This window comes from Helianthus annuus, chromosome 9, assembly GCF_002127325.2.
Source record: "Helianthus annuus cultivar XRQ/B chromosome 9, HanXRQr2.0-SUNRISE, whole genome shotgun sequence".
NCBI classification, from domain to species: Eukaryota; Viridiplantae; Streptophyta; class Magnoliopsida; order Asterales; family Asteraceae; genus Helianthus; species Helianthus annuus.
This window is the reverse complement of record NC_035441.2, coordinates 116848410-116860789: the sequence shown is the minus strand read 5'-3', so window position 1 is coordinate 116860789 and position 12380 is coordinate 116848410. Positions and strand designations below refer to the sequence as shown.

Here is a 12380-nt window from a genome sequence, read left to right as displayed (position 1 = left end):
TCGGTTTTAAAAAAAACCGGTTAGAAACCGGTCCCAACCGGTTACACCGGTTATTGTTTTGGACTTGAAAACTGGTTAGTAACCGAAACCGGTTATAAAAAAACCGGTTTTCGTTTTGGGTGAAAAACCGGTTCGGTTAATAACCGAAACCGGTTTTTGAAAAACCCGATTTGTACACCTCTAGCTTGAACCAAGCTTCATAAACTTCATCACTGAGTTTTTATTATTCTTGATTTAACTTTAAAATTTTATATGCAGTCTTCTCTCATATTTTGATTATTTTCATCTGGATAGTAAAACAAAGCACAACTAGCAAGTATAATGTAAAATCCCCAATTCCACAAGAAACATAAAATCAAAGATTAAATATAAGTTCTCAGCAAATTAATACATTAAACCCTATAAGGGCAGTTGGGGTGGAATTATTTTAGCATGTGATGAACCTTTTTCATGAGTGATGGAAAACAAAACACCACCGCCACTCATAAGTATCACTCGTGGATTTTATGTGACAACCCGAACTTCCAGGGTTAGTCTTGTAATCTTGACTCCTCGTTACCCCTTTCCTAGGTGTTGGAACGTCCTACTTGGTTATAACTTCGTTAAACTTAAATGTTTGTTAACTCGGTTAAATAACTTTTTGGCATATGTTTGGGCCGCGCATGTATTGGGCTACACAATACTACCTTACAATTTCACACCATGTCGGCCCAAATGGATTACCTGAGCCCAATTCGCTTTTCGTGTGTTTTATCCAATTCGGCCCAAATGAAGTGTAACCTTATATTAATCCAGCCCAAATAGATATCAACCCACTTGTGTTAATAGTTAACATGATATATGCAATTGTACGTGACTTATTGTGAATCTCTAAATCAAAATTAACAAACCCTACCCCCCTACTGGTTGTGCGACGACAGTGGAACCCCCCCCCCCCCCCCCCTCCTCACCTTTGTCGAAGTCTCTTCCTCTTAGAAATCAACCTTCGTGTCTAACGTATATCAATCTTCTGGTTATGTTTATTCAATTCTTGATTCATTGTGTCTATCTTTATGTGGATAAACATATGGTTTTCAATTCTTGATTTACTGTTAATTTTTTGATAAACATATGGATACTGTATGGTTGATGTTGTACCATAATATATGAAAACCGTAACATAGGGAACTTGTCGTATATTTTTTTTGTTGCTTACTTGCTGATTGTCGATATGTAACTGATTGGCATGTAAGTATATATAATATTGGGTATGACCAATAAGTCATCTAATTCAGTAAGTCGGTCAAATCTGTAAAGCACGGCCCAGTCCAGTAGTCCATATGTAAAGCCCAATACAAAAGTCCATCTCCAGTAGTATGCAATAGTCAATGTCCAGTAGTCTCCCAATGCAATAGCTCAGTACATGTCACACAAACACATTAAAAACATATTAAAACAAATGTGTATAATAAAAGTAATAAAAGTTATCAAATGATACTTGTGAATGGATCAATCAGGAGCGGTTAGACATATTAATTTATACTCTTATGATGAGGAACTTGTTGTTATAATGATGACTTATGTGATTAATACATCGTTAACAACCTGACTATTGTTCTAGGTTTTATATTAAGGTGGTTAGTGTGATCATATAGTTGAAGTGTCTTGAGTGGTGCATGAAAAATTGATTCGGAATATATGATACCATCGGATAGGCTTGGATTACATGTTGATAATGGAAATTCATCTTGTTATACTTAATGATAGATTAATAAGCTGAAGGTGTTTGTGTAGATTTGTAATAATAAAATTCAATGGCAGAATACTTGTGTGATAACAATGTTTGGGCTATAGTGGCATTGTGAGTTTAAGATTGGCTGATTCAATTCGTGTGTATGTGGGCTATATTTGTTGCTTTGATTGGACCGAGGTACAGTGGGCCGATGATAACTACAAATGCTAAATTAAGTGTTCATGTGGAGTATGATTAGTAAACTAAGCTTGGGCCTCGATGGGCCGCCCACTCCGCGAGTGATTGTACCCGGCCCATATGTCCTGAAATCAATAAACGGGGTCTTACTGATTTGGGCCTGGTATGTTGGGCCGAGCTTAGCATGCGAGTAGTGAGAATGGCATGGTAGTTTAGTTCCGTATACTTTTATGTAAGTAACAAACTAACCGGGTGGCAGTGGCGGATCTTGCCCGTTGAACCTGCCAGGGCCGAAAGACACGGGCACTAAAATTAGCACTACGGCCGAAAAACTTGCCAGGGCCGAACATAGTATATATACAAAATTTCGATCGAAATGCGGAAAATTAGCACTACGGCCGAAAAACTTGGCAGGGCCGTGGCCCTGCCACTGGTCCACTAAGATCCGCCCTTGCCGGGTGGTGATGCGTTAATGCATGAACTTGTATCGTAAACGTATTGTGACTAGAATGCTTGTATGACGTACGTGATGTATATGTTTGGTTGTTTACTACTTAAGCAATACGTGTGATTAGATACGTGAATTGTGAATCCATGAAACTGCCTGTCTCTGGTAACCACGATAGGATTGATTGATCAACTGTTAACGAGCATTTAATCTAATCGAGCAAACCGAAGGTGAGTTCATCTCTCTTGAGCATGCGTCCTGGTGGTTGGGACAGTCAGTGGGTATCCCGGGGAGGGATAAGTCTTTTGGGTAAAAACGGGAATGTTGGATAATATACTCTTCCTATCACCTTTAAAGTCCCTCCGTGTTGTTTGGTTACCGGGGAGGTAACATGGTATTAGTTAGTAGCGCTACTTAGGTTTGGCAACCTCACCCCGTACCTGGGAGGACGGGTGTTGAACTAATGACCTAGTCATGACCAATGCTTTGATAGGAGCATTGGAGAAAGGGCAAAATAATCAGGAGCCGTCTTGTATTCGGGGTATTATCAACATTACTTTCGGAATTAAATTCAATGGATTAACTAAACACTTGGTAACCAACGTTTTCGTAAAACTATGAACTCACCAGCATTGTCTGATACACTTGTTGCATGCTCACAGGTCGTTAGATATCTTGGATTTGGGAAGTTGCTGTCTGGAGTAGCTGGAGTGGTCATGGGTCGACTGGAAGGATTCATGTGTTTGAATTATTGATACTATACATTGGTTTCGAAATGGTTTAACTTTGGTTTACTAATTGCTTCCGCTGAACATGTTGGTTTCCATTTAAACTTATTGATGGCACTTTTTATTAATAATTGATGATTTTATTTAACTTGTGATTGGTTCAATATGATTGGTGGCTCGTTATTGGTTTGTCATACGCCTACTAGGGTTTGCCATGGGTGGTATTTTGGGGGTGTGACAGTTTGGTATCAGAGGCTCTGGTTATAGTGAACTTGGTTTTAAAACGTTTTCATAAAACCAGACTATAACCGAACAGTTCCAAAATCGACCATGACACTAAGCTCCAGACTGCAAGGTCCGTTTCTCATTTACTATTGCATAGTATATCTAGTGTACACTTATGTATAACATTAAACGTGAATGCACACTTGGCACAACAGTATGAGCCCTTATGTTACCAACCCCTGTTATGTGAACTGATAGTGTGACACTACCCTTCGACTATTGTGATTCTTGATCCTGTAAAACCTTTCGTTTGCTATTTGAATGTGGGGAACCTTTTAGCGCAAGTTAAGAGGCACTGAGATAAGCATGCAAATCGCCTTATTATTATGGGTGCACACATAATAATAACGTGAGGTGCATGTGAGTCCCAGTGAGGCTTAGCGAGTGTGAAAAGGGTTCCGCTCGGCTAATTGGTGTTATGTTAGAACTCAGTAATCTATAGAGGTCGTATTAATACTTGACTCCTACTTGAACTTGCATTATAAATCCTTCCTCTTCTTGTAGAGAAACATGAGCGGACAAGGTGTAACACCTCGTAAAATCATACCAAATAAAATAAAGACACGTGTCATGCAAGATAAACGTGTCAGGAACCTGGATCGAATAAAAGATGTATGGTAGGATTTAAAATGTGACATGTTATTAAATACCTCTGAGCGACAAAATTATAAATCCCAAGAACATAAATCATTATGATAAACAACTAAGATACTAAACCGGTTATTCCCATAATAAATAAATTCAGTTATAAAGAATTTGGGTTCTTAAAGTAATGTTACAACAAGCTCATAATCAAATTCTTATTCAAAAGAAGTTAACTTATTCAAATGCACGACAAGATTCATTTTGTGAAGCCATTTAGATGTGTCCGAAAACCTCATGTGCATGGCAACACATGTAAGGACATGCAAAGCCTGCCCATATGGTCCCCCTACTGCAGAAAAGACATGAGATTCGGAGATGGAATGATTGCATGGTCAAGGCTTGAAAGTTTACAAATTTTTGTCTTTTGGTCATCGGATACGGACCGTATGGCCTTGGGCTTACGGTCCGCAAGCTCTGCATCTGGGCGACGTAATTCAGGTCGGTTACGGATGGCAAAAGCAAAGGCTTACGGACCGTAAAGAGGTGCTTACGGTCCGCAGGGCTTTTGCTTACGGTCCGTAAGACCGTCGCTGGCAGCAGAAATTGGACAGATGCCTGTTCAGCAGGCTGCACCGCCTTATGTGAGTGGTATTCGAAATCAGGGACTTGGCAACTAGTTTTGGCATCATAGAGGGCACCTGGACTCATCTGGGATCATTCCTAGACTTAGGTGTAAGAATCTCATGCATTCTTGTTCACTATATAAAGGGTCCATGGTTGCAACATTTAGCTTGCTCACTTCAAATTCATCTAAGGCAATCCTCTGGAGCTCTCTGATCAGCAACAAGCTTTCTTAGGATCCCTAATCATACTTAGGACTATTCTAAGTGTCCTTAATCCTCTTTAATTCGGTTTAGCTTAGTTAATTAGCTTAAAGTCAAACCGTCGTAATTAAGGTTTGACTTCGAGATTAATCAATAATTGACCAGTCAAATCTCGAATTAAAAATACCTATAAGTAGGTAATTATGTGGGTAATAAACCCTTAATAGGGTACTCTCTGATTCCCACTATAACTAGGTCAATTGTTGGGTCAAAGTTAACTTTAAAAAGTCAACAGAAAGCTTATTTTCAAATTAATACATAATTAGCAATGTAGGATACATGCAACCTGTTTTATCATTAACATAACCTGGTAATTAACGTAAGAACATGTCTAAACATGTTCACCCCGACAATTTTCTGTTTAGACTCGGTTCGGAACCAAAAGTCGCATAGTTTGACTTCTGCTTTGACTTTCAGTTCTGACCCGTTTAAGCATAGTTTAGAAGTTCCTTAGAGCTTATTTAGGACTAGGTTTCATGTTAGTATAACCCTCTGAGATTATACAACTTGATTCGCTAGTTATCTAAATCATTTGCATGTTTCCGTTAAATGCTTAAATGTTGACTATTATGCCCTTTTCACCTTAAAACATGATTTTTTGGAAAAGTAAAAGAATACAAACCTTCATTACTGATTTATAGACTTGTCCCTAAAATTTGACATCAGTTTGATGTCTAGAATAGGAGTTATGCTCATTAGCGTAAATGAGAAGCTTTTTATTAATTAAATGGCGTAATTAGCACATAGCCTATTTTAATCCAATTTTTAATACCAAACTTTTTACCCACTAATGTAATATAATATTTTGGGATTTTTGAAGATTTTTATTTATTTTTAGGCTGAGCATAACATAGGGTTCTAAGCTTGATTCGGTTATTGCTGGTTTTGCCCTTTTGGGCTATAAAATGAGTTTTACAAATCCTTTTGATACCAAACCTTTTTCTACTAATCTAATATGATAAATAAATTATTTTGAGCCTTCTGGATTAATAAAAATATCAGCTTTCCTTTGAAAACCCGGAAATGGCTCCAAATCGCCTTTTTAAGCGTTTTTAACGCATAGTATGTATCAAAACTATTTTAAACGTATAAGGGTTGATGCCTACTGATATATTCAGTAAATTTTTATTTTTTTTTTGGGTAAAGGGTTTACCCCGGTGATTTTATAAAATAAGCAAACAAACCAAGTAGGAAGCTGAAATACTCCCTAGTTCTCTTAGTGGCATACCACTAAAGAGTGAACCAGAAAAACAATCAAAAAACATCCAATTACATCACATACAAAAAGAAATTGGTCTTCACTCTTCATTCAAGAAGTCTTCTTTATCCATCTTCCATTCCTCCAAAAACCGCTTAACATTCGCTGTTTGCTTGTACTTGAAAGACATTAACTTTGCTTTCACAGTGCTAATAATACCATCGGCAATCAGCTCCGGGGGTCTCAACTTGTTGCTGAAGAATCTCGAGTTTCTTTCACTCCAAATAGCATAACCCGCAACTGCCACAACCAGTCTACCAGCTACATCATAAACCGATTTCGAGCCAGCCGTAGAGATAAGCCTTGAAACTATATCCTCCCATGCTTCTAACACCGAGTCCATGCCAATTTTACACCTCACTTTGAACCATACTGATTTCGAGTATGAGCATTCGAAGAACAAGTGCTCGTGGGTCTCTAATCCAGAATAACATAACAAGCAACACATCTGATTCATCGAGCCCGTGACTGTATTATTCCATCGTAATATTCGGTCCTGGGTCCACAGCTTCTTTTTAAAAATAAGCCAGCCCACGAAGGCATGTTTAGGGATATTGAAAGAAGACGAAATAAGTTTCGACCAAACCGTTTTCTGATCACGCATTCTGATCGATTCCCATACCTCCTTAGACGAGAAAGGAACCAGCTTTCCATTCGAGTTCATCCATTCAACTTTATCCTGCATAGTAGACAAATTAAGGGGACGTAGTTGAAATAATATGGGGTACACGCTCCTCCACGCTTCCGGCCACACCCAACGACCATCTCTAATAGCATCCGCCACTTTAGACTTAATATTGAAACCAAATCGAGCCATTTGCCGCGGTGTTACCACATTATGAAGAGGACACTCAGCTGCCCACTTATCAAACCAAAGGTACGTGCTCAGACCATTACCAACCTTGCTCCAGAAATGATCCCGAAAAATGAGTCTACACTTCATTAATTTTTTCCATCCCCAAGGCGAGTTGGCTTTAACCGGGATATCCCAAATGCTTCTGCCCCGAAGTCTATACGATTCAATCCAATTTGTCCACAACGATTTTCGCCCGGATAATAAACTGAAAATGTGGTAAGCCACAAAGACTTAACAGTAAGGAAAAGTTTTAAAAACAGGTTTTCAGTTTTGACCTTTTTAGCCTATGTGAAATTACCAAAATGCCCCTACAGTGCATAGTTTGGTAATAATTGTTAAATTTCACATATATATGATACCCTACTGTTATAACTTATTAAACTAAGTATTTTTACTGATTATATCTGTTGATGCATGCATCTGTCGACTTCGTCTTGTATCGAGTCTTAGTCTTAGATTGTTAGATCAGGGCATGTTATACGAGAAAATAGGATAGCATATATGTCTTAGATGATGATTTCGCTTATTTGGACCTAGGGGTTTCGCTTATTAAGACATGTTAGGGTTTCACTCATAAGGTCATGTACCTTGGAGCGAAATCATCAACCCTATATATAGGGTCACATAGGCGAAATCACAATAACAGTTGTGCAATTCCATACCGAGGTGCTGCCGGTGTGTGATTTGGATGTAATATGTCAGATATCAATACAAAAGGGTGTTAAAAGTGATTTGCTAGCTGTTTCTAAGTCAGATACTTGTTTTCCGCACCTGTATCTGATTAAAACTCCTCTGAACAACTCGTTCGGGTCGAAACACGATCCTACAAGTGGTGTCAGAGCTTCAGGAGGAGGAGTTCTGCAGAAATTAGCTGGAATTCATCGAGATTTCTTTCTTCTACACCTTCTTTCATCATTTCAGAGAGATTTACTGGTCAAAATTCGCTCAAAATTTCACAGATCATAGATAATTGGACATTAACAAACCCTGGAAAGTTTGAGACCTAAATACGGACTAAAAATGGATCAAATTAACCTCCGATTAGGTTTCGCTCATACGGAATTTCTGTGATTTCGCTTATTGGAACAACTTGATTTCGCTCATAGCTGCACAAATCTTTGATTTCGCTCGTAATTACCATCAGATTTCGCTCTTGTGTTACAATATCAGATATTTCGCTCATTTGAACATATTGATGTCGCTCCAAGGGTGTAGTTCTGAGTAATTTCGCTTTTGTGAACACCTGATTTCGCTTATAAGGTCATCCAGAGTCTTGATTTCGCTCATAAGGACAGTTGTGTAAATTTTTAAAATCCAAAAAATGGACGAGGAATTTTACAACGCATTCGCTACTCCGGTTACCCCAATCACTATTGCTCAGAACACAATGCTCGAAAACGAAATGGGAACAATGGAAAAACCACCCAAACTCATGAACATAGAAGAATATAAGGGTTGGGAAGGTCGTTTCGAAAATTGGGTCCAAGCTAACTACCTAGACGCTTGGGAGTGTGTTGAAACGAAGTATGTGAGACCGTTAAATGATGATGAAGAGGAAGTTGCGATCAAAGATATGAGTGCCGATGACAAGAAGAAATAGAAAAATGAGAAAATGATGCTAAGTCTGTTACAACAAGCTGTGAAAGAGGATATTATGGTTTTATTGCAGCATAACCGAAGTTCTTATTCTATCTGGAAAGCATTACGTTCAAAGTTTGTTGGAAGTCAGGAGATGGTGAAGAATAAGAAGTCGCTTTTGAAAAAGGAGTTTGATTTGTTTAGAGGATTAAAGAATGAGAGTACAAGACAGATCATTGAAAGATATTGCAACTTGTTGGTGAACATGAAGAGGTTAAGGATCAACAAAGACAATGAAGAGTTGATTGAAAAACTTGCAGATGCATTACCACATGAAACTTGGGGAACATATCTGATGAGGCTCAGGAACAAAAAGGGTTTTAGCACGTTAACCTTGAGCAAATTCATTGAGAAATTGGAAGCTCAGGAAATGGAACAAAGAAAGATTGTTCGAATGAAAGATTTCGATGGTGAACAGGATATTGGGTTGTATTACAAAGCAGGAGTGAATGAGAAATCTACAAATTTATCTCCAAAAATAGAAACTGCTTACAATGCCAAGAATTCTTCTGGAAGTTCTTCATCAGGATCAAACAGCAAAACAAGTTTCACATCATTTCCGTCTTTTGATCCAAACATTTCAGCAACAAAAAATGAGAGAAAACTTCAGTGCAATATTGTTTTAAATCTTGAAAATGATCAAGATTATTCTGAAGAAGTTTCTAAAAACCACATGTCTTTATTGGGAATGGTTTTAGAATCTTATAGTTGTTTTGTTGCAGGTCGTATTGGGAATCCAATGCTAACAAAGGAAGATTACGACCAGATAGATGCTGAAGAGATGGAACTGATGGACATAAAATGGTGTTTGGCAAACGTGTTAAGGAGAGCTGAGAAATTCAAGCAGATCACGGGGAGAGATGATCTTCGTGAGGCTAATGTTTCTGCTTTAGGTTTTGACAAATCTAAAGTCACTTGTTTTCGTTGCAGGGAGAAAGGTCACTTTAAGAGGGAATGCACCAACCGCGAAGCAAGTGGAGCTCAGAATCCTTTCAACAACAACAATGATTACTACCGAAAAGCCATCTACCATCAAGTTGCTCAACAACCATCTCAACAACATCAACATCAAGCACAAACTGCACATGGAAGAAGTATAATTGAAGATTCTGGAAAGAGAGCACGTGTGGTTAATCAGGATGAAAAGAAGTCATTCAACTGGGATAAATATGTCTCAGCTGATGGAAAAGCTTGTTTGATTGATCAAGATGATGAAACGCTACCCGAGGGTTTTAGCTGGGAAAATTTCTCTTGGGATAATTACATTCCTGATCAAGCTACAGCTTACACTGCTTTTGTTGCCAGAATTGAAGAAGAAAGTGATGATGATACTGAATATTATTCCAGACAAATGGAAAAACATCTGAAGATGATGGCAGAAAGCGACAGGGAGGATGAGAAGGTAAAGAAGAAAAAGAAAAAGGTAAAAACACCGGTTAGCAGTGATGATGAGACAGTACCGGTAGTGAGAAGAAAAGTGACAGAAACTCCAAAGTTTGAGATTAATGAAGAAGCCATTGCAAAGAAGAGTCCAATAACTTGTGAAAATTGTGAAGCTGTAAAGAAACAAAACAGTTCATTGATCCACAACATGAACAGATTGAAAGAATCATATGATGTGTTAAACAGGGCAATGAATATGTACAACGACACAAGTGAAGAGCAGGCTACAACAATGAAAACACTTCAGGGAGCGTTCATGGTTAAGCAAAAAGTTGTGAACAAATATATTGAGAAGTGTGCTGCTCTTGAACAGAAACTTGAACTTCAGAAGATTGAAACTGAAAGAGTAAATCGTTTGTTGAAAAGTTACTCATGTTCGTCTTATGTTATTGACAGGATTTATCCGACAGCTGAAAGCTTAAAGGCATTTGAGGACAATGATGTAACTGAAGAAAAGAAAGTCTCAGAAGAAAAGATTGAAGAAAAGACTCCAGTGAAAAAGACTAAAAAGAAGAAAGGCAATGTAGAGACGACATCTGGTAAGAAACAAGGTGTCAGTTACAACAAGTGTCCACCTCCCTTGGAAAATGGATATTTGGCTAGAAATCCAAATGATGAAAGAGTCAAAAAGGCAACAAATTTGCAATGGGAGTTGGAGTCGTCTGTCAATTTGCCAGAAAACATTGATGTTGTGTATACATCGCCTGACACTGATCAACAGTCTCAATTGATGAAGAAAGTCGTGGATCATGTGTTAGATAACGATGAAATAGAGGAGTCAAAGTCGGAGTCCGCGTCAGAGTCAAAGTCTGAGTCAAGCACTCCGGGTCGAACAGAAAAACAGGATAAAATAGTGTATGATAGAAAATTTCTGTTATCAAAATCTAATTTGGATGATGAACTATTTAAAGTTGCTTACACTTTGAATGATTCTGACAAATTATATTCTGATGAGGAATTTTCAATAAGAGGTGTCAAAACTGAACTGATAAACAAGGTTTTCAAACTAACAGAAATTAACATTTCTGAAATAAAAGATGAAAATCTTACAAGAAAACCAAGACCTTACACCTCAAGAGTACAACAAAGATTAAACAAGAAAAAGGGTTACAGTTCTGGTTCTGGTTTCCAAAAGAAATGAAACCATAACGGTAATTTCAAAAAGAAAGGTTTAGGTTTTATTCCAACAGAAAAACAGAAAAATGAAAAATATGTTCGTGATTTTAAATCTAAAATGACATTTGTTTCAGGTACGTCAGCAGACGAAGAAGAAAAGAAAGATTTCTGGATGCAGTCAAACAATGAGTTCCTTGCAAAGAAGCAAGATGAAATGAAGAAGATGGTTGAGCAGAAGAAAGATACGAGAACCTGCTTCCAATGCAACACTGTTGGACATATTGCCAGAGATTGTTCTAAGGCAATACAATCAAAACAGGGAGTATCTCGTAAACTCAAAGAAAAAGTGTTTGAGTTTGAACCACCAATTGATAGAACAAAATTGTTTAAAAATTCTACATTTGAAATTGGTGAATGTTCAAATAAGTTTTACAAGAAGAAAGCTAAATCTGATAACCAGAAATGGGTTGTTAAGAAAGCTGCTGAAAGCTCTAGCGATGATTCTGATAGGTCAAAATCGGAGGAGCTATCTTCTGGCGATGAATCTGACTCCACAAAGTCAAATGAGCCACAGGTTGTTTCAAAAGATGAAGATATTTTAAAAGATGAATTATTAGTTCCGATTGTGAATGATGAGGATTTTCCATCACTTCGGGCTGAAAATTATAAGAAGAAAATTGGTAAAGTTGAAATTTCTAACCAATTTTATAATGACAAACAGGGTTTTGATGCTGAGAAGGTCTTTAACCCCAAGGTAAAACATATCTTTGGAAAGATGATTGACTGAAAAGTTAAAGGGGTTAAACTCAGATTACTATTTAAACTCTTTTATAACCTTTTAAATGACCAAAATACCCTTACGGGGCATAATTTGAGTTTAAAATTCATATAGGGCATAATAGAAGATATCTTACTGATGTCACAACATATTTGAAGCATATTAACTTAGGAAACATGTATATGACTCTTATGGTTACTCGTTACGCACTTTTCGCGTTCGGATCGGCTTATGTAACTAGTTTGCATATATTAGCCGAAACGGGTCAAACCATATCGTTTTTTGTCTCAAAATCCAGAATGTGTTTAGTTTACCCATATTATACAAGTCTCCAAACTTGTCGGGTCTAAATCACATTCTATTCCGGTCTTCGCTTAATCATGCGTTTGAACCGTATCTTCCTTTTGAAAACTAACCGTTCTAAGTCTAGGCTTAATTAAAGACCCGTTAGG

General features: G+C 37.7%; 1 protein-coding gene across 1 annotated transcript; it reads right to left on the bottom strand.

The window, feature by feature from the left end:
- Nucleotides 1-6137: 6137 nt before the first annotated feature.
- On the bottom strand, nucleotides 6138-6914 carry LOC110876177. Its single transcript, XM_022124355.1, has one exon. It carries the CDS (start codon nucleotides 6912-6914, stop codon nucleotides 6138-6140), a length of 777 nt encoding a protein of 258 aa, XP_021980047.1.
- Nucleotides 6915-12380: the final 5466 nt, after the last annotated feature.

Excerpts from the sequence above, each read along its gene's own strand:
- LOC110876177 (XM_022124355.1), bottom strand. The coding sequence starts at position 6,914 with ATGGCTCGATTTGGTTTCAATATTAAGTCTAAAGTGGCGGATGCTATT.